The sequence below is a fragment of the Lissotriton vulgaris genome, chromosome 12, assembly GCF_964263255.1.
Source record: "Lissotriton vulgaris chromosome 12, aLisVul1.2, whole genome shotgun sequence".
Classification (NCBI taxonomy): domain Eukaryota; kingdom Metazoa; phylum Chordata; class Amphibia; order Caudata; family Salamandridae; genus Lissotriton; species Lissotriton vulgaris.
In genome coordinates, this window is record NC_141700.1 from 548,276,036 (window position 1) to 548,299,366 (window position 23,331).

At 46.8% G+C, this 23,331-nt stretch overlaps 1 protein-coding gene across 2 annotated transcripts in view; it reads left to right on the forward strand.

Moving 5' to 3' along the window:
• Nucleotides 1–23,331, forward strand: part of PIAS3 (protein inhibitor of activated STAT 3) — a 597,438-nt gene that overhangs the window by 485,862 nt on the left and 88,245 nt on the right. For both annotated transcript variants that reach the window (XM_086945355.1, XM_086945354.1), the window contains exons 9-10: nucleotides 21,103–21,263; nucleotides 21,808–21,944. In XM_086945355.1, the coding sequence (XP_086801481.1) occupies nucleotides 21,103–21,263; nucleotides 21,808–21,944 (298 nt within the window). The remainder of the gene's footprint in view (nucleotides 1–21,102; nucleotides 21,264–21,807; nucleotides 21,945–23,331) is intronic.

Sequence of the window (23,331 nt, forward strand, 5' to 3'; positions counted from 1 at the left end):
TTCCCCTAACTTTAAATGGAGAGTCTTGCTGTGGAGAGTATTGTTTTCAGTCAGTATGGCAGCGCTTTAATCCCGTAAGATAAAATATCTTGGTTGATTTGATTTGATTACATACATAACTGTAGTTCTACTGGAATGTGTGCCCTGCCATATTTTCATTTTGCTGACACTAAATGTTTAATTAAATTAATTGCGTTGGGTTTTTGTTCTGTACAGTCTATGCCCACCATTATCCATGCAGATAATAAAATTCTGCCTGAACAAACGTAGTTTTGTAAGAATAACCTTACCACTGTGTTGTGATCCCAATACACAAGATTGCTTTCTTGTGGGGCTTACTCTATCTGTGATGTGTTTGTTTCCTCAGCCATATTGGCTTTTCTTAACTCCTGCACTTGGCCTCTTGCTTTTTAGGTCAATGCTTACTAGACAAAACAGCTGTCATGTTGCAAATCATATTGGGGACACGCTGAAAGCTAGCTTACCTCGGAATGCATTCTGCCCATTGGTTACCACTGATTTTGTGTAGCTCACATTTGCTTGCTTTCTATTCTCTGGCTTTATTTTAGGCCATTCAGCATGATTTTTTTTTTTGCTCATGTGGAGTATAACCTGTTTACCACCTCTCTGACTAGCTCCTTGTGGTCTTCCATGAGTGCTTGCTTCCAGTGAACTCTTTTTTTGGAGCCAGCCAATTGCTTACCATTCATCAGCTTCATTGTCTTTTTTAAAAAAATATCTTTATTCAATTTTTTACCATTTTACACAAAACCCCCCCTTAAGACCAGGAACCATACCCAAACAAAACAAAGCACACATGAAAGAAGGAAGAAAAAGAAGGAAAGAGAAAGGGAAGGAAAAAAAAGACAGCAAATTTTAACAAACGTAGTTTGGTGGGATGTTCCGTTACATACATAGGTATGAGGCAATTTTTTTATATATACATCTCACTGTTATGTTTTGTCACAATAAGAACAATTCTTGATGAGTTACATAAATCTTCGAATATACCCAGAAGTCGAAAAGAAACAATGATAAATCCTATGTATGGCTTTGAATCCAGCGTAACAGTGGTTCCCAGATTATCATACCCCTTCTTCGTTTGTTATGCCCTTTGTTTTTGTAAATGGCCACCTCAAGGCTACATGTCGCAAGCAACCTAGCCCTCCATTGTAGGAACGACGGTAGATTCGGGTCCAGCCATGATGAAGCTATACACAGTCGAAAGACGGCCATTGCCACAAAAATCAACCCTTGTATGTTTTGGCCAAATAATGCTTGCTACACCCAACATAATCTCTTCTGTTGTAATGCTCACTCTGTTTTGGGATATGTCAGATAGAAAACCTGAGATTTCTGGTAATAGATTTGACAATGCGTTACATGAGGCAAACATGTCGACAATATCGGCCTCAAACAATGCACAGCGAGGGCATGTAGTTCCTTTTCCGGTCCCGCATTTTGCAATTTTGTACGGGGTATAGTATAATGAAGCTTGTAGTTTTATTGACATCAGGCATGTACGAGATTGTTCATAGGAGTACGGGGGAATTTGGGGGGATACCCCTAGTGTATCCTGCCAAGCAGCCGACTGTTTATCCATGTCATCTGGAAATAAAGAGTTCAGTGCCTCAAATATTTCCCCAATTTTAGGGGTAGATTTTTTACAAAATTCTCTACAGTTTGGCTAACTTGAAATTTGATCCGGCCTTCCCCTTTCTTTGATAGAAAATCTCTCACCTGTAAGAATTTTAAAAAATCCCTGTGGCTGATATCATACTCAGTGCGTAGATCATCGAAAATCTTAAGTCCAGTCAGTCGGTGTGTAAAAGCCTCAATCCATCTCTCCATAAAGGTGTCATGGAAGATCTCTGGGAGATCAGCATTTTTGCTCACGGGGGTATAGTAAGAGTAGCGCCCAAGCCCAAGTAATTTCCTAATATTGCCCCAAACCTTATATATACTAGATATGGTCTTGAATTTGACTGTCTTGAAGTAGCTATCATTGACATGTCGCCACAGACATCCTTTGCAGCCCTCCCCCAGGATGAGTTCTTGCGGCGTGGGTATGTTACAACCATTAGATTCTTTAGAGATGAGTATTACACCCAATCTTAATACGGTAGCCCAATAGTATAACTTGAGGTTGGGCATTGCTAATCCCCCTCTTTCTTTTGATAATGTGATCCATCTGAGGGCCCTGCTGTGTCTCTTAAATCCCCAAATAAACTGTGAAAACATAGACTCAATAGGTTTGAATAACTGGGGAGAAAATTCTAAGGATATTGCCTGAAGAAAATATAAAAATCTGGGAAAAAAGAGCATTTTGACTACGTTGCATCTGCCGCCTATAGTTAAGTGTAAATTATTCAATCGGACCAATTCTCTTTTTGTACGCTGGATCAGTGGTTCCACATTATCACTAACTATGTTCTCTATTTTAGCACTTATACTAACCCCAAGGTATATGGCTTTATCTGTCGTTCTTGCATCCCTCATCCTGATTTTATCATTAAGCACTATCTGGGTTTTGCCTTAATTTAATTCATACCCAGAGATTACTTCAAATCTTTGGGACTCTTCTTCTATCAAGTTTATGGCTCTGATGGGATCACAGGTGACAAGAGCGATGTCGTCCGCATATGCTAGAGTTTTAGTATTGTGGTTACGTACCCGAATAGGTGGTATTAACACATTATGTTCGAGGCATATGGGCTGCAGATGGTACATTATGAATAGATCGCCATCTGGTGTTGGGCTCGGATGATTGCACTTTGTTTTTCTCTTGGAGAGTCTTTTGTATCTTGGTGACTCCTCCCTTAGTTGGTAGTGCGCATGGGCATCGGCTCCATCCTTAGATTGTTTTTTTCCGCCATCGGGTTCGGATGAAGATCGAGACGCTCCAGATCAACTTCAGAAGAAAGTGATTTTTCGGCGCGTATTCCCTTTCCAATTCGACGGTATTGTTATCGAACGCGTTCTTTTCCATTCCGACGCGTTACAAATTTAAAATAGAAGAGAAAAACTTGGATCTACGTCGAAGAACAGGAGACCTTTCTCGACGCAGTCAAGCCCGGAGTCCATGGAAAGGACTCCATTCAAAAAATGTCCATCGTGTGGTGCTAAGTTCCCACACAAGGACCTACACGAGGTGTGCAACCTCTGTCTATCGCCTGAACACGAATCCAGGGACTGCGAAGCCTGCGCAGCATTCTCCTCCAAGCTAACGATTAGAAATCGTCGAGCTCGAAGACACGAGGCTTCCAGAATGCAGGCGGAGGCAATCCCGGAGCTGTTCGGAGACGAACAAATCGAGGAAGAAGAGGACCAGTCGGGGTCGGAAGGGGACCAGTCGGAGGTTGAAGAACTCTTCGAGCAACAAACCGTGAGTGACGACGTCCCCTTACCGAAAAACCGACCCCGTGCGGTAACGACCCCGCCCTCGGGCCCGGTCAAACCGCTGAAAAAAGTTTCCGACGCCCCGCCCTCGGGCCCGGCAACAAAACCGAAACTGAAACCGAAGCACTCGGAATCCCACCATGTCGGATCCGAGAAAAGGGCGACATCGACTTCGACACCGAGGCTACATACAAAGGAGAGCTCGGTATCGAAACATTCCATGTCGAAAAAGAAATATGATTTATCGCCCAAGAGACACTCGATACCCAAAAAGTCGGAATCGAGCAGACATTCGGTGTCGAAAACAGCAAGATCTGAAGATCAAAAACAAAAACAGCTCTCGGAACCAGGACCTTCGGTACCGATTCAAGAGCAACAAACAGATCCCAAACAAAAGATCTTGTTTATTGACCCACAAACTGGGAAAGTGGTCACGAAGAAGAGAAAGAGTGAACAGTCAGAAGATAAACCTCTTCCTTCAAAAAAGAGAACAATGGGGCCGAACATAACTCCTCCTGCTTCTCCTCGTCCTAGAGACACACCCTCTTCTCCTATTCCTCACAATAGGCCACATATTCCTACACCCTCCACACCAAGACCAGCTACACCTCAGTCAGAGGTAGATAGTGATATAGGGGAGGGAGAACCTCGAGGGGATGACGAATCTATCCCAGATGAGGAAGATCCATGGGAAAATTACGATGTAGGGTCAGATGAGGACAACGACCCAGAGCTATATCCCTCAAAGCCTTCACCACCTGATGATAACACAGGTTTTGTGCAGCTCATTAATAGGGCAGCAAAATATCACAAACTAGATATGCACACAGAACCTCAGATAGAGGATTTCTTGTTAGAGACTCTACCTAGTGCACAGAGAACATCAGGTACTCTTCCTATGCTGAAGGGTCTTCTCACTCACACAGAGGAAATATTCGAAAACCCAGTGAGAGCCAGGGTGTTAAACCCAAGAATCGATAAAAAATACAAAGCGGCTCCAAAGGACCCAATATTTATTAGGGGGCATGTACCTCTAGATTCGCTGGTGGTCTCAAACGCTCGTAAAAGAGCAAACTCATTATCTACAGGAGAGGCTCCTCCACCAGATAAAGAGTCGAAGTTAATAGATGCATCAGGCAAAAGAGTAGCATCACAGGCAGCGAATAGCTGGCGTATAGCCAATACACAAGCACTACTCGCACGTTATGACAGGGCACATTACGATGAGTTAGAAAAACTTCTCACACATCTTCCAAAAGAACATCAGAAGAAGGCAGACCAATTAATACAGGAAGGTAAAATAATAACCAATACTTCCATTAAGTGTGCATTAGACGCAGCAGACACTGCAGCAAGGTCTATTAACACTAGTGTCATGCTAAGAAGGCACGCATGGCTTAGAATCTCAGGATTCAAACAAGAAGTACAAACAGCCCTACTGAACAAACCATTTGATCAAAAGACATTGTTTGGTTCAAGTACAGACGAGACATTAGAAAAGATGAAGAAAGATACGGAAACGGCTAAGTCAATGGGAGCATTGCAACAGCCAACGCACAGAGGTTCCTTTCGTAGATCCACCTATAGAGGGGGCTCAAAAAACACAGGAACAAATCAGCAATCCACATCTTTCACACCAACATCACCCAGAGGTAATTCAAGAGGTAGTTACAGAGGTAACAACAATAAGGGTAGAGGCCGCGGAAATAATAACAACCGCAACGCCTCAACACCAAAACAGTGACTTCATAGAACTCCCCCCAGACCACATAACACCGGTCGGGGGACGTCTATCACAGTTCCTACCTGTCTGGGAAAACATCACGTCAGACAAGTGGGTGAGACAGATTATCCAACATGGTTATTGCCTAGAACTCACAGCCACCCCACCAAACATCCCTCCCAAACAGCGTCCAATGAGTCAGGATCATCTGACATTGTTAAGAGAAGAAGTGCTAGCACTTCTACAAAAGCATGCAATAGAGAAGGTCCCAAAGGATCAACAAGGAACAGGAGTATACTCTCTATACTTCCTGATCCCCAAAAAGGACGGGTCCCTACGACCAATATTAGACCTCAGACCTCTCAATGCTTACATAAATTCGGAGCATTTCCACATGGTCACGCTCCAACAAGTACTCCCTTTACTGAAGAAAGGGGACTTTCTTTCTACACTGGATCTAAAAGACGCTTACTTTCATATCCCAATTCACAAAGCCCACAGAAAATACCTAAGGTTTGTGTTAGAAGGACAACACTACCAGTTCAAGGTCCTTCCGTTCGGTGTCACAACAGCACCGAGAGTTTTCACAAAATGCCTAGCTGTGGTGGCAGCACACCTAAGAAGACAACAAATACATGTCTTCCCATACTTGGACGATTGGCTAATAAAGGCCAAATCAAAGGAAGAATGTCTTCACAACACACAGAAGACAATTCAATTGCTGCACCACCTAGGGTTTACGGTGAACTACAAAAAATCACACCTGCAACCAAACCAGATCCAGCAATACCTGGGGGCTACAGTAGACACAGAAAAGGCAATAGCATACCCCAACCCAATCAGAGTACAGACAATGGTCGGGTTAATACAAAGATTTCAACCACAACACTCACTACCAGCTCGAGTGTTTATGCAACTATTAGGCATGATGTCCTCTTGCATACTGCTAATACCACATGCCAGACTACAAATGCGCCCACTACAAGAGTGTCTAGCGACACAGTGGAATCAGGCTCAAGGTCAGATTACAGATCTGGTGTTGGTAAACGACCGGACGTATCGCTCTCTGAAGTGGTGGAACACAGAAAACATTTCCAAGGGACGGTCGTTCCTAGAGCCAATTCCACAAGTAATAATAACAGCGGACGCATCGCTCTCCGGATGGGGAGCGCATATGGACAAATACACAGTACAGGGGAAGTGGAGTGCGCAGCAAAAGAAACTGCACATCAACTACCTAGAACTATTAGCAATATTTCTAGCACTAAAAGCTTTCCAAATGCAAATAACAAACAAGGCAGTCCTGATCAGAACAGACAACATGACTGCAATGTATTATATTCAAAAACAGGGGGGGACACACTCTCTCCAACTGTCCAGACTAGCACAGGACATATGGAGATGGGCCATTCCTCAAAAGATCTACCTGTTAGCGGAACACCTACCAGGAATTCAAAATCAAATAGCAGACATCCTAAGCAGACAGTCAGAACAAGTTCACGAATGGGAGCTGCACGACCAAATACTACAGCCATTCTTCCAAAAATGGGGGCAACCAGAGATATATCTGTTTGCAAATCATCAGAACGCAAAATGCAAGCAATTTGCATCCAGGTACCCACACCAAAGGTCCCAGGGCAATGCACTGTGGATAAATTGGTCCAACAAATTTGCTTACGCGTTCCCTCCTCTACCACTAATTCCATTACTGGTGAGAAAACTGCAGCAACACTCAATGACAATGATACTAGTGGCACCCACGTGGGCAAGATAGCCGTGGTTCACCACGCTGCTACAACTCTCACAAGTACCACATCAAAAGCTAAGGTTATTACCCATGCATCTTACACAGAACCATGGAGAAATAATGCACCCAGATCCCAAACAACTGAACCTAGCGATCTGGCTCCTGAGGTCATAGAGTTTGGGTATTTAGATTTACCACCAGAATGCATGGAAATCATTAAACAGGCAAGACGTCCTACCACCAGAGCATGCTACGCAGCAAAATGGAAGAGGTTTGCTATACACTGTAACAGTAAGCACATCAACCCTCTGGACGCATCCACTAAACAAATCATTTGCTATTTATTACACTTACAGCAATGTAACCTAGCATATACCTCTATCAGGGTTCATCTAGCAGCCATAGCGGCGTACCTACAAAACAGGCAACACCTGTCACTGTTTAAAGTACCAGCAATTAAAGCTTTCATGGAAGGACTCAAAAGAGTCATTCCACCAAGAAGACCACCTTCCCCAGTCTGGAATCTCAACATAGTGCTTACCAGACTAATGGGGCCACCCTTTGAACCTATGCATAGGTGTGAAATACAATTCCTCACATGGAAGGTAGCCTTCCTCATAGCTATCACGTCACTTAGAAGAGTAAGTGAACTGCAGGCTTTTACGATTCAAGAACCATTTATGCAGCTACACCAAAATAAAGTGGTTCTTAGAACAAACCCAAAATTCTTACCAAAGGCTATTTCAGCATTCCACATCAATCAGTCAGTGGAATTACCGGTTTTCTTTCCAAAACCACAAACAGTAGCGGAAAGAGCCCTACATACACTGGATGTTAGAAGGGCCATATTGTACTATATAGAAAGAACACAAACTTTCAGAAAGACAAAACAGCTATTTGTTGCGTTTTCTCCCACACATAAAGGCAATCCCATCTCCAAAGCGGGCATTGCCAGATGGATTGTAAAATGCATTCAAATATGCTACTTAAAGGCAAAGAGAACATTAACTGTTCCTCCTAGAGCTCACTCTACACGTAAACTAGGAGCATCTATGGCATTTCTGGGAAACATTCCACTAGATGACATATGCAAAGCAGCTACCTGGGTTACACCGCACACCTTCACAAAACACTATTGTGTAGATGTGCACACAACGCAACAAGCTAGAGTGGGACAAGCAGTATTAAAAACATTGTTTCAGACAGTTGCAACAGACACGGGCGACCACCGCTAGGGAGAGAACTGCTGTATAGTCTATTCATAATGTACCATCTGCAGCCCATATGCCTCGAACGGAATATGCTACTTACCAGTATGCATCTGTTCTTGGCATAGAGGGCTGCAGAGTGGTACATGCCCTCCCAGCCTCCCCGGAAACCTGTGTCTGTTCCAACATTATCTTATTTAGATACACTTACATGGGCACTCTTATCTGTATTCTACTATACTACTCCATCTAACCCTACTATGGCAAAACAATCTAAGGATGGAGCCGATGCCCATGCGCACTACCAACTAAGGGAGGAGTCACCAAGATACAAAAGACTCTCCAAGAGAAAAACAAAGTGCAATCATCCGAGCCCAACACCAGATGGCGATCTATTCATAATGTACCACTCTGCAGCCCTCTATGCCAAGAACAGATGCATACTGGTAAGTAGCATATTCCTTTCTAGCCTGCGTACGAATGAGTCCATATAGATTGCGAATAAGAGAGGCGAACAGGGGCACCCCTGTCTTCTGTAGTAGGAGATCTCTGTGTATAGTCATAATCTAGTGAATAGTCCCGCCCATGTGGTGGACCCCGGCAATCAAATATAATATCTTAAGTTGTCAAAAAATTGCAGAACTGCAAAGACACTTAAGAGAGAATTTAAAGACAAATAATGCAGCCTATATCCACAGGCTACACTGTCCAGTACTTCAACTAGAAATTCCACCAAAACAACACCACACATACAACACAGTCTGCCCAGTTTCTCCATAGAGAAACTTGCCCGTACCAGTAAAAGCCTCTGGAATGATAGAGAGGAAGGCCTGGACAGACAAGCCCCATAGGCTGTCATTATGTGGCTTAAATAGGATACTGTGCCTTTAAGAGAACTTTCCAGAACTTCTCCCAGTATCCCAGAATGCACAGCAGGTCCCTTTTACTTTCAGTTCTTTTTTCCGGCTCCTGCTAACAGGACCCTGGCATTGAGCTCTCCCTTTTTCAAGGGTTTATTGGATTTTTGTGCACTTTGTGATTTAAAAGTGTTTCAGTTGTGTGCCTTGGTGCTTTCCCTTCACACCTGTGTGTTTGTTCAGGCTTTTTAGGGCTCTAAAATGCCTGCTCTTTTCGACAAATGCCCAGTTTGCGGGAGGAATAAGGCCAAGACTGATCCACACGAGGTCTGCATCATCTGCCTTCCTGAAGCACATGTCCCTGAAGAGTGTGACATCTGTAAGTACCTTTCAGCAAGGACCCTGAGGGAAAGGCTGAAGATTAGGCTTAAAGGCCTAGAGGACAGACAACTGCAGGCGGGTCTAGGCAGGCTGGGAAGGCTCCCTCTGCCTCTGCTGAGGCCTCTGGGGGGCTGCCCAGAGGCAGGAAGACCAGCACCCGGTCCCTGTCTCCGTCGGGGTCGATTGCATCGACAACGACGTCGAGAGGGATGACGACGGTGTGTTCACCATCTCCCCGGGGCTCCAGGTCGAGACGACGGGAAAGATCGACATCGAAGGGCCTGGGTAGGCCTCCGTCGAGATCCCAGTCGACGGCTTCGTCGTCGTCGACGTCAGCGTTGAGCCATCGACGCCGAAGAAAGTATGACAGGCGTCGGCGCTCGCCGTCGAGGCGACACCGCCATTCGCCGTCGAGAAGACGATCGGCGTCAAGAAGACGATTGGCGTCGAGAAGACGATCGGCGTCGAGGGGATCCTCGACGTCGAGGACCTCGAAGAAGCGGTCGGCGTCAAGGAAGAGCCAACGTTCGTCGTCGAGGACTGAACGTTCGACGTCGCGGAGGGTGTACTCAGTGGTTTATACACCACCTCTGCCAAAGGCTCCGCCTCCCTCTGTACCTAAGGAGGATCCTCCCATGAACCCTCCACTTCTGCCACTTCCTCCCTCAGGACAACCACCACCACTTCTGCCTCGTGGGCCCGTCCCTCGATTGGAGACACTTCCTCCACCAAGATCGGCGTCACTGCCTCCCCTTCCAATACCACCTAAGGGGACGCCAAAACCGAAACCTCAGGATAAGCCATGGAGAACACCTCCACGGAAACCTGCGGAACGTCCACGGACTGGGAGATCGCGTTCTCGTTCCAGGAGGAGGGAACGATCACGCAACAGGTCATCCACGAGATCGAGACGACGCCACAGGAGGCACAGGTCTCGTTCCCTTACGAGGTCATCAGGGACTAGGGACTACTCCCCGACTCTGTCGGAGTCACCGGCGATGAGAGTATCACCGGTGGGCGATCTGGTGTCCTTTCACGACGTCCTGTTAAGGGGTGCAGCTAAGTTGGGCATCTCGTTGACGGTGCCCACTCCCAAGACGTCGGTAATTTCGAGATGCTGCACCAAAAACATCTGTCTCGGCCATGGACCTTTTTCTCACCCCGGCGGTGACTAAGGCGGCCCCCTCGAGACTACAGAAAAAGTACCGGGCTCCCGATTCGGATCCGGCCTTTCTACGGGTGGAACCCCCTCCAGACTCTGTGATAGTGACGGCGGCTCGTAAACAACATGCCACCACTCCGTCATCCACAGTCCCACCAGATAAAGAATCTAGATGGATGGATTCTGCTGGGAGGAAGGTTTGTGGGACGTCGGCTAAGTCTATGAAGGCGGCGAGTGCTTCGGCCCTGTTGGGGCGCTACGACCGCGCACTCCCAGTATCCCAGAATGCACAGCAGGTCCCTTTTACTTTCAGTTCTTTTTTCCGGCTCCTGCTAACAGGACCCTGGCATTGAGCTCTCCCTTTTTCAAGGGTTTATTGGATTTTTGTGCACTTTGTGATTTAAAAGTGTTTCAGTTGTGTGCCTTGGTGCTTTCCCTTCACACCTGTGTGTTTGTTCAGGCTTTTTAGGGCTCTAAAATGCCTGCTCTTTTCGACAAATGCCCAGTTTGCGGGAGGAATAAGGCCAAGACTGATCCACACGAGGTCTGCATCATCTGCCTTCCTGAAGCACATGTCCCTGAAGAGTGTGACATCTGTAAGTACCTTTCAGCAAGGACCCTGAGGGAAAGGCTGAAGATTAGGCTTAAAGGCCTAGAGGACAGACAACTGCAGGCGGGTCTAGGCAGGCTGGGAAGGCTCCCTCTGCCTCTGCTGAGGCCTCTGGGGGGCTGCCCAGAGGCAGGAAGACCAGCACCCGGTCCCTGTCTCCGTCGGGGTCGATTGCATCGACAACGACGTCGAGAGGGATGACGACGGTGTGTTCACCATCTCCCCGGGGCTCCAGGTCGAGACGACGGGAAAGATCGACATCGAAGGGCCTGGGTAGGCCTCCGTCGAGATCCCAGTCGACGGCTTCGTCGTCGTCGACGTCAGCGTTGAGCCATCGACGCCGAAGAAAGTATGACAGGCGTCGGCGCTCGCCGTCGAGGCGACACCGCCATTCGCCGTCGAGAAGACGATCGGCGTCAAGAAGACGATTGGCGTCGAGAAGACGATCGGCGTCGAGGGGATCCTCGACGTCGAGGACCTCGAAGAAGCGGTCGGCGTCAAGGAAGAGCCAACGTTCGTCGTCGAGGACTGAACGTTCGACGTCGCGGAGGGTGTACTCAGTGGTTTATACACCACCTCTGCCAAAGGCTCCGCCTCCCTCTGTACCTAAGGAGGATCCTCCCATGAACCCTCCACTTCTGCCACTTCCTCCCTCAGGACAACCACCACCACTTCTGCCTCGTGGGCCCGTCCCTCGATTGGAGACACTGTTCCTCCACCAAGATCGGCGTCACTGCCTCCCCTTCCAATACCACCTAAGGGGACGCCAAAACCGAAACCTCAGGATAAGCCATGGAGAACACCTCCACGGAAACCTGCGGAACGTCCACGGACTGGGAGATCGCGTTCTCGTTCCAGGAGGAGGGAACGATCACGCAACAGGTCATCCACGAGATCGAGACGACGCCACAGGAGGCACAGGTCTCGTTCCCTTACGAGGTCATCAGGGACTAGGGACTACTCCCCGACTCTGTCGGAGTCACCGGAGATGAGAGTATCACCGGTGGGCGATCTGGTGTCCTTTCACGACGTCCTGTTAAGGGGTGCAGCTAAGTTGGGCATCTCGTTGACGGTGCCCACTCCCAAGACGTCGGTAATTTCGAGATGCTGCACCAAAAACATCTGTCTCGGCCATGGACCTTTTTCTCACCCCGGCGGTGACTAAGGCGGCCCCCTCGAGACTACAGAAAAAGTACCGGGCTCCCGATTCGGATCCGGCCTTTCTACGGGTGGAACCCCCTCCAGACTCTGTGATAGTGACGGCGGCTCGTAAACAACATGCCACCACTCCGTCATCCACGGTCCCACCAGATAAAGAATCTAGATGGATGGATTCTGCTGGGAGGAAGGTTTGTGGGACGTCGGCTAAGTCTATGAAGGCGGCGAGTGCTTCGGCCCTGTTGGGGCGCTACGACCGCGCACTCTGGAATCCCTCCAGCAGTTTGTGGAACACCTGCCTCGTGACAAAAGAGAAGTTTTCCAGGAGGTGTTAAACGAGGGGATGTTGGTGGCGAATCAGGTCATCAGTGCTGCGGCCGATTCTTCCCTCCTAGCGGCGCATGGCTTCTGCCATGGGATTAACCAGAGATGACACGCTTGGCTCCGCCTCACGTTGCTAAAACCTGACGCCCAACAGAGGGTTGCCAATTTGCCATTCTCTGGCGAGACTCTGTTCGGGAAACATGCGGATGACGAAATGGCCCGCATGAAGGCTGAGGCTGAGACGCTCACGGCTGTGGGCCTGGAGAAGCCCAAAGAGACAAAGAAGTCATACCGACCGTTCCAGAGGTGGATCGGCGGACAGGGCAGAGGGCGTGGCCAACCTTCGGGACAGCAGCAGCAACAACAGCAGCAGTTCCGAAGGCCGTTCCAGAAGCGCCAGAAAGGCAGAGGAGACCAACAGTCGGCAACAGCGACCAAAGGCCCGGCCGGGTCTAGGCCCTGAGCACTTACTTCCCCTACATCCGTTACCCACTCCGGTGGGGGGAAGCGTTAAATTTTTTCTGGCAGAGTGGTGAAAAATTACTCAGGACAAGTGGGTGCTGAATATTGTTTGCAATGGATACAGTCTTCGGTTCACCAGCCCGCCTCCAGCAATTCCGCCGGTCAGCTCGCAGTTTCAACTGCGCGAGCTTCAGGCGGAGGCAGATATCCTGTTAAGGAAAAGGGCGATAGAAGATGTTACTCTGTCTCAGAGAGGAAGAGGTCTGTACTCCCGGTTCTTCCTCGTTCGCAAGAAGGACAAGAACGAGTTCAGGCCCATTCTAGACTTACGGCAGGCAAACAAGTGGATTCGCAGAGAAAAGTTTTGCATGCTGTCGTTGCATCAGATTTATCCTCAGTTGCAACAGGGAGACTGGCTATGTGCTATAGACCTACAGGATGCGTACTTCCATGTGCCCATTGCACACAGACACAGGAAGTTCCTGCGATTCCAAGTCGGCGCCAATCATTATCAATACACAGTACTCCCATTCGGACTGAAGTCTGCGCCGAGAACATTCTCGAAGTGCATGGCGGTGGTAGCAGCACACCTGAGGAAGAACAAGGTGTTCGTCTACCCGTACCTGGACGATTGGTTGATCAAGGCCTCCTCCTTCTCAGAAGCTCGAGCACACTTCCAGAAGACGTGCGTTCTCTTGAACAAGCTGGGGTTGCACATCAACATGTCCAAGTCTGTCCCGACTCCGGTCCAATGCATACAGTACTTGGGAGCCTCCATCAATACGCTGTCAGCAAGCGTGTCTCCTTCGGAGGAGCGACGCTTATCACTCCTTCGGAAGGCTCAGGCTCTTAGGACCACTCCATCTACAACAGTGAGGACGGTGTCTTCTCTACTGGGATCGATGGCCTCTTGTATCTTCCTAACGCCAGACGCACAACTGCACATGAAACCGTTGCAAGAGTGCTTGGAGGACCAGTGGGATCAGAGGAGAGGATCTTGGGACGACAAGATACAACTGTCTCTGCATTCTCTTCAGTCTCTGAAGTGGTTGTGTTCGGCGGAGAATCTCCTCAGAGGGGTTCCCTTCCACAAGGACATTCCCACGCAGACTGTCGTGACGGATGCCTCCCTCCACGGCTGGGGGGCGCACTCCGGAAACTTACAGATTCAAGGAACGTGGTCCCCGATGGAGTCTACGTATCACATCAATTTCCTGGAACTCAGAGTTGTTCACTTGGCACTGAAGGCCTTTCAATCGTCCTTCCAGACCAAATCTCTGCTTGTACAGACGGACAATATGACTACAATGTATTACCTCAATAAGCAGGAGGGTTCAAGATCGCGCACTCTGTCACAGGAGGCGCAGGCGATCTGGCACTGATTTCTGGCCAGAGGACTGACGATAACGGCCACCCATCTACCAGGTGTGCAGAATGTTCAGGCGGACGCACTGAGCAGACTGATTCAGGAAAACCACGAATGGGTCATAAACGACGAAGTACTAGGAGAAGTCTTTGCAAGGTGGGGGACTCCAGACGTAGATCTGTTCGCCTCTGCCGAAAACAGCAAATGCCGAGACTTCGCCTCCAGGTACTACCAGCAGGGGACGCTAGGGAATGCGCTATGGATCGACTGGTCGAACAGCTTTCTGTACGCTTTTCCACCCATTCCCCTGATTCCGGCGGTACTCATCAAGTTGGCCCGGTCCAGGGCGAGGATGATACTCATTGCCCCGGAATGGCCCAGGCAGTGGTGGTTCACGGACCTGCTTCACCGGTCTCTCCTTCCTCACATACGGCTGCGTGCAGGCCGGACCTTCTCACGAAGTTCGGGAGGCAGATGTTGCACCCCAACCTCTCGTCTTTGAGTTTGGCGGCATGGCTCCTGAGATAGTGCAATATGGCCATTTGAATCTACCTGAAGATTGCAGGGACATACTGAAGGAGTCTAAGAGGCCTTCCACTCGGACTTCCTATGCTTACAAGTGGAAGAGGTTGTGTATCTGATGCAAGTCCAAGAACTATGACCCGACGACGTGCAAGGAAGATGTCATCCTTCCTTACCTTCTACATTTGGCGCAGTCTGGACTTAATGTTCACTCCATTAAGGTTCATCTCGCTGCATTGACTGCCTACAGGAAATGCCCTTCGCAGACTTCCTTTTTCCAGATCCCTGTGATCAAAGATTTTCTGGAAGGCTTGAAGAAAGTATTCCCTCCTGTCAGGCTCCCTTCGCCTTCATGGGAATTGAATGTGGTGCTGTCCAGGTTGATGAAGGAGCCTTTTGAGCCTATTCATAAGGCTTCATTGCAGCACCTGTCCTGGAAGGCGGCGTTCCTCGTGGCCATTACATAGGCCCGCAGGGTGAGTGAAATTCAGGCGTTGTGTTGCCAAGAACCTTATACTGTATTTCATGCTGCTAAGGTTGTTATGCGTACTCACCCTAAATTTCTTCCCAAGGTTATATCTGATTTTCATGTCAACCAGACCATAACTTTGCCTACGTTTTTTCAGAATCCTTCATCTCCAGCGGAATGGTCTCTACATTCCCTGGATGTTAGGAGGGTGTTGAAATTTTATCTGGATAAAACCAAAGATATTTGTAGCTCAGACCAATTGTTTATCAATTATGGATCGGTCAGGACGGGTCCTGCTACCTCTAAGCAGTCCATTTCTAGGTGGATTGTGTCCTGCATACAGTTGTGTTATCAAAAAGCTAATAAGACCTTAGGAGGTAAGCCTAAGGCTCATTCCACCAGGGGCAAAGCTGCCACAACAGCCTTGCTCCGTAACATTCCGATTGCAGAAATCTGCAAGGCAGCCACTTGGAAGTGGGTTCATACCTTTGCTAAGCATTACTGTCTGGACACTGATGCCAGGACGGACGCTCAGGTTGGGCAGGCTTCGCTGCGAAATCTGTTCGCACAGTAGTGGTGTTAATTTTATTCTCTCCACCGCCGCTTTGGTGTGGGGATGGGCGTGCCATTCTATTCACTAGATTATGACTATACACAGAGATCCCCTACTACAGAAGGAGTAGTTTCTGTCCTGTAACTCCAGTTCTGTAGTAGGGGTATCTCTGTTATAGTCATAAGCGCCCTCCCGCCTCCCCGGTGGAGGAAGTTATTCATGTAAGGAATGCTACAGGTCTGGCGTGTTACACCTTCAAAAAGAACTGCAAGTAAAAGGGACCTGCTGTGCATTCTGGGATACTGGGAGAAGTTCTGGAAAGTTCTCTTAAAGGCACAGTATCCTATTTAAGCCACATAATGACAGCCTATAGGGCTTGTCTGTCCAGGCCTTCCTCTCTATCATTCCAGAGGCTTTTACTGGTACAGGCAAGTTTCTCTATGGAGAAACTTGGCAGACTGTGTTGTATGTGTGGTGTTTTTTTGGTGGAATTTCTAGTTGAAGTACTGGACAGTGTAGCCTGTGGATATAGGCTGCATTATTTGTCTTTAAATTCTCTCTTAAGTGTCTTTGCAGTTTTGCAATTGTTTGACAATTTAAGAGATTATTTTTGATTGTCGGGGTCCAAGCACATGGGCTGGACTATTCACTATATTATGACTATAACAGAGATACCCCTACTACAGAACTGGAGTTACAGGATAGAAACTACTCCTTCTCCCCTTGGTAATGGTGAATCTGTCAGATAAAGCCCTGTTTATCAAGACGCTGGCACCTGGATTAATGTACAGCTTTTGGATCGCCTTTATAAATCCCTCTCTGATTCCACAGTGTGAAATGGCTGCCCACAGAAATTTCCAGGAGACCCTATCGAACGCTTTTTCTGCGTCGAGTAATATAAGCGCCATAGGGTCTCCTGTCGTTTCTGTATAGTCGAAGAGAGAGATAACTCTTTGCACGTGATCAATTGTAGATCTCCCTGGAATAAATCCATGCTGGCGGTCTGAGACGATTTTGTATGTAATTGGCACCAGTCGTGCGGCTAAAAGTTTTGACTATATTTTAGAATCTCCATTTATCAATGTGATAGGGCGTTATGATCCCATTTCCAGAGGATCCTTATTCGTTTTTTAGGAAGACCACAATTTTTAGCGGATGACCATGAAGCAGGTGGATTTCCCCCTTGAAAGATATAAACAAATAATTCCAGCATAATTACTTTGAGTTGAGTTGCGTACCTGACATAAAACTCTGTTGGAATCTCATCTATTCCCGCTGCTTTCCCGCTAGCTAGGGTGCTCATGTAGAGAAGAATTTCTTCCCAGTAGAGGGGGTTATCTAGAATGTCTTGGTGTTCTGTCTCGAATCTGTCTCCTATATTTGGATCAAAATATGTCTCAGGATCAACCTGTTCGCTTTCCGCTTCATCGTATAGCTCCTGATAGAATCTTTGAAATGAGGCTCTTATTTCAGAGGATTCAAATCTCAGACCGAGTTCTGGATCCTTGATTTCTTTCACTAGATTAGCTGATGTCTCTTCTCGGGTACGAACCGCTAATTGATGACCCACTTGTTCACTTAATTCATAAGTTTTCTCTTTAAAGATGCCTTGGCTACAGCCGTTTCCATATACTGGTTTCCGTATTGTTTGTAATTCACATCTAATCAGAACATAACAGATTTTAATAGGACCCACTGAAAACAGTGCAGTGATGCATTCAGATGACTTTTCACAAGAATTTAAAAATACACATTAATATAATCCAAAGTATTAGAGGAATTGTGTTTGTAGTTTTTAGGTCTCGCTGTAGCCAATGTGCTTGCTTCTGCGAGAAATTATGTAGGGGCTCCATGAAAGCCTAACAAGAGGGCTTTGAAATGTGTATTATGGCCAGTGCATGTGAGGCATTCAAGCGCGTAGCTGGCATCTGGACTGCTTTCGCCAGCGCGCGCTCGGCCTCACTTCCTGCTCCCCCTCTTACTTTCGTTACCACTCACACCCCATATGCTCGTTCCCTCCCACCCTTCCTTTGATGCCAGAGGGCTTTGGAATGCGGATTATGGCCAGTGCATGTGCCTCACCATTTGCCCCCCCATCAGACTTCAAAGGCTGCCGCTTACCCCCACATCCGCATCAGACTTGAAAGGAATGCACTCCCCGCTATCTTGTTCTTTTAGCCCTACACTCGCCATGCATTAGCTACAGCTCACCAGTGGGCCTTTCGCCGCTCACTAAAAGCTCCTCTCCTGACTTCTCTTTCTCGCTCTCGCACCCACGCTCTTTCTGTTACTCCTTGCTCTCTTTATCTCCATTCCTCCCCTGTAGTTCTCTCTCATTCTCGCGCTCTCCCTCACTCTCCCCGTAACATCCCTCTCGCTAACCTACTTTCCCTTTCAATGCTGAATATTGAAAAATGTAAGCAGTCGCCAGGTGTTTTTAACTATTTTTTTTTCACTTTCTACGTGCGCACCACTCGTGTGTTATTTTTTTTTCTCATCCTACCCCTCTCTCTAAGTCTCTTTCTCGCTCTAGCACTCACACTTTATCTGTTACCCCTTGCTCTCCCTCCAACTCCACCATCCAACTCCACCCTCCAACTCCACCCGCCAGCTCCACCCTCCAACTCCACCCGCCAACTCCACCCTCCAACTTCACTACTCCCTCCAACTCCGCCCTCCAACTCCCTCCAACTTGAACTCCACCCTCCAACTCCACCCTCCAACTCCACCCTCCAACTCCACCCTCCAACTCCACCCTTCAACTCCACCCTTCAACTCCACCCTTCAACTCCACCCTTCAACTCCACCCTTCAACTCCACCCTTCAACTCCACCCTTCAACTCCACCCTTCAACTCCACCCTTCAACTCCACCCTCCAACTCCACCCTCCAACTTGCAGCTCCACCCTGCAGCTCCACCCTGCAGCTCCACCCTCCAACTCCAACTCCATCCTCCAACTCCATCCTCCAACTCCACCCTCCAACTCCAACTCCACCTTCACCCTCACCCTCCAAGTCCACCCTCCAAGTCCACCCTCCAAGTCCACTCTCCAACTCCACCTCCACCCTCCAACACACAACCACACACAACCATCTATCTATCGCCCTCACTCTTATCTAGCTATCACCGTCACTCTATCTATTGCCCTCACTCTATCTGTCTATCTATCGCCCTTACTCTATATCTATCGCCCCTCACTCTAACCAAACTATCTCTCTATTGCACTCTCTATCGCCCTCACACTGTCTATCCATCTATCTATCCATCTATCCATCTATCTATCTATTGATCTATTTATATATCACCCTCACTCTATCTCTCGCCTTTACTCTATCTATCTATCGCCCTCACTCTACCTATCGCCCTCACTTTATCTATCTGTCGCCCTCACTTTATCTATCGCCCTCACTTTATCTATCGCCATCACTCTATCGCCCTCACTCTATTTATCACCCTCCCTCTATCTATCTATTGCCCTCACTCTATCTATTGCCCTTACTCTATCTATCGCACTCACTATCGCCCTCACTCTATCTATCGCACTCACTCTATCTATCGCATCACCACAGCATCACTCAGCACCACCACAGAATCACTCAGGGGCACCACAACATCACTATGCGCTATCACAGCATTACTGAACGCCACAGCATCACTCGTCGCCACCACAACATCACTCAGTGCCACCACAGCATCAATCTGTGCAACCATTCAACAACAACTGGTTCAAATAAGTTCTCTCAGTGTTTCAAGCTTTATTACAAATGTCACAAAAATATGTTAATATTTCACTTCTGTTCTTGGATTTTCGTCACAATAAAATACACTGAACATAATCTTCACAAAAGTTATTTACAAAAGTTACATTACAATAACTTTTATTGAAGTATTAATTATTTAAAACCATTAAAAGCCATTGTTATTTGTTATATCAATACATCTAAGTCACCTAAATACAACACATATTGCATTACAAATGCTATAGGTGTCACATTTGCGAAAGTTAAAACTATTGGCATTGTAAATGACAAAGCTATTAATTTCGTTTTTTTCAAAACCAACACATAAATAAAATATTTGTCATCAACAATACCAATAGCTCACACTTTCCTAATGCGAGACCTATTGCATTGCAAATGCTTGTCTTCTTTTACCAGGAACACTTCTAGTGCAAGTTTTGACAAAGATGTTTTTTTATAGCATTTGCTATATTTACTGAGCCTGTTTCTCAGCATGCCCAATGTTTACCAATAGGAGATTAAAGGAATATGTAGATGTTGAGGTCTAAGATTTAGTTCACTTCCAATTCATTAACCAAGTTACTTCATTTGCACACTTGACTCACTAAAAATGGTGCGAACCAGCAGAGAAGGCTTAACCTAGGCTATGTAAAGGGACAATGACTCAGATACAGCATAGCACAACATTGTCAATCTCTATCTCTTCTAGAGACCAAGAGCAAAATTTAGAAGGCAGTTCGAATGGAACCCTAAAACAATAACACCACGTCTCACACTCCACACCATGTACATCCTTCACTCCATCTACACCCATCTTATATCCATCTGTCTCCTGACGTCCACCCTGCTATCTTCAATGCAGCCCTCGGCCACACGACAGACCATACTTTTTGGTCCATGGGGAAATGTTTGCTAGTACCAAGGGTGTACAGCATCACTAAAAACCATTAGCAAAGCCAGTAAGTCCCAAAGGGCGAGACCGATTAGCTTTGCGAATGCTTGTTCATTGTTACCGTTGTAGTTATTTATTTTCCAATGCTGCTCTTGCTGAAAACCTGGCGTTTGATGGGGACCACTGATTAAAAGTTGCTACTTTTTAGACAATCACTAATGTTAAATGAACATTGGTATCAGTAATTTATTAAATTGCTGTCTCTTTAACCAATCCCCATCTTTTAGCTAAAAAAACAAACCTCCACATGCAAACCATTTTGAATTGACAGCCATGTTTACTTTGATGTCAGAGCAGTAGGTAAATTTCACCAAACACAATTTCCCGACCACTCATCTGCCTTGCCTTCCTGGCAGTCGAAACCTCTCTACTCCCATTCACAACTATGCTCTACCAGTAAAGTTAAATGATTCCCATTGTTCAAAAACTGACCTGTAACTGGGCTTGTTTCTCCTGTCTTTTACCACAGCTGGGAAAGATGCGTCTCACTGTTCCTTGCAGAGCAATTACCTGCAGCCACCTGCAGTGTTTCGATGCTGCCCTTTACCTGCAAATGAACGAGAAGAAGCCCACATGGACGTGTCCTGTGTGTGACAAGAAAGCCCCCTATGACGGCCTGATTATTGATGGGTAAGATCGCCAATCCAGCAGCATCCACCTTCAAGCAGACTTTGCTACAATTAGAGATAGTAATCTTTAATTATTTTATGATTTCCTGGAGATAGAAAAAGGGATTGCAAATTAGGACATTGGGAGAGGAAGAAAAGGGAAGAATTTGAGGGTCAGTTGTGTCTGCAGATATCTAAACTGCAGTGAAGTCTCAAGTGCTTGATGTTATTTTTCTCATTAGGTGATGAGCCTCTGTTGAACCCTTGTTCTGTAGTCTTTAGCTATACTGTGCTAATACGTCCTAATCTAGATTTTGTTTAGAAACAAGCACTTATATTTTACATCTTGTGGGTATATTTTGCTACAGTTCTGAGTGATAATATACAAATGCAGACACCCTGTTAAGGATTCCGTCTTTCCTTTCCTGACTAGTATAAACCCCATCAAACATGGCATGCCTGAGTCTAAAACATCTTTAGAGTGAAATTAGGCACGTTTGCACAGGGCTATATAGTATGGAGTTTGTTGAACGCACACAATGCAAATCTTTTTGCTTTATTTGCAGGCTGTTCATGGAGATCCTGAATTCATGCACAGATTGTGATGAGATTCAGTTCATGGAAGATGGGTCCTGGTGTCCAATGAGGCCCAAGAAGGAAAAACAGGAACTTTGTCCGCCTTCAACCTATGGCAGTATAGAGGGTGAGCACACTAACCTTCCACACATCCCTGAACACCTTTTATTGTTTCAGAAAGTCTAAACTGTGTGGTGATGTATTCTTCATTCTGCATTCCCCATTCCTTAGTAATGGAATACAGATTGTGGAATGCAGGGTGAAGATCTAGTGTTGTGGGGGGTTTACTGTAGTCAGTTCGAGCCCGGAGGCTGTTCATGACTGGCCAATAACACTATATGCTTACTAAGGACGGCGTTTGGTGTGATCTAAGAGATATACTTCCACAAAATTGGCGACGACTTAGCCACAGTCTGTTCCCACATGTGTGCAGTACACTGTCTAGAGACAGTGCATCCAAAAGAACGAAATTACAGACTCTAGAAATGTACGAAAGCAAGAAATCCATGAAAAAGACATGTAAGGCCAGTATCAATGTGTGTTTGAAAAAGATTGAGAATGGAGTGAACAAAACTGTGTTTTAACCTTCGCTTTGATGGTTAGTCGCATAACGACTACAACCCACGTGGCTCACCCGAGGCGACGTGTTCACCTTATTCCATTTTGCGTGACTGGCAATCCAATTCAAGAAGCCTCTGGTCAGTGTCTCGTCAGCGTGTGTCACAGGATGTGTTTGCACTACAGAGCAGCGGGGGTCTAGATGTTTGTCGGTGTGCATTCCAGGTTACGTCATTTGTTCAAAGCTGCGTGTGTTCCAGGAGGCGCACAAGCCTTGAGCAGCCTACAGCGTATCTTTCAAGCAGAGAAGAGTCAGCAGCAATGTTTTACGCGCACGCAACATTGCATGTGCGTCCATAGCATAAAGTGGCGATATTACTTGTAGGGAAATCAGCTGTGATAGGCCCATAAGCTTTCTCTAATCAAGTGCACATCCCGTCATAGGCAAAAACACTTGCGGCTACGAGGAAATTGTGGAGTGCGTGCCGCAACCAGCTGTGATAACCATACAGACTGTTTGCACATTGCATCATATTGAAAATGGCTGGATTTTGCACACAAAGTTACCAGATTCATCGAACAAGGTTACATTTGTGACTGGCAAGGTGTTTAAAATCTCCTCATTTTTCTGTACAGTTTGTGAATGCCTGTCACAGGTTATTTGAGCAGTGCACATTTGAAAGGATAAGTGTAAGGCAACAAGTTCGAGGCATGTGGGCTGCTGAATTCATATCTGTGCATAGATCGCCGCCTAGTGTTGGGTCCGGATGATTGCACATTGTTGTCCTGGAAGAGTCTTCGAAGTATCACGAGATAGGTGGCTCCTCCCCTGGACTACAGTGCGCATGGGCATCGCCTCCATCCCCAGATTGTTTTTTTCCGCCATTGGGTTCGGATGTGTTTCGGTTCCTCTGTCGGAATCGATAATAGTTTAACGTTTCTAACTTGAGACCAAA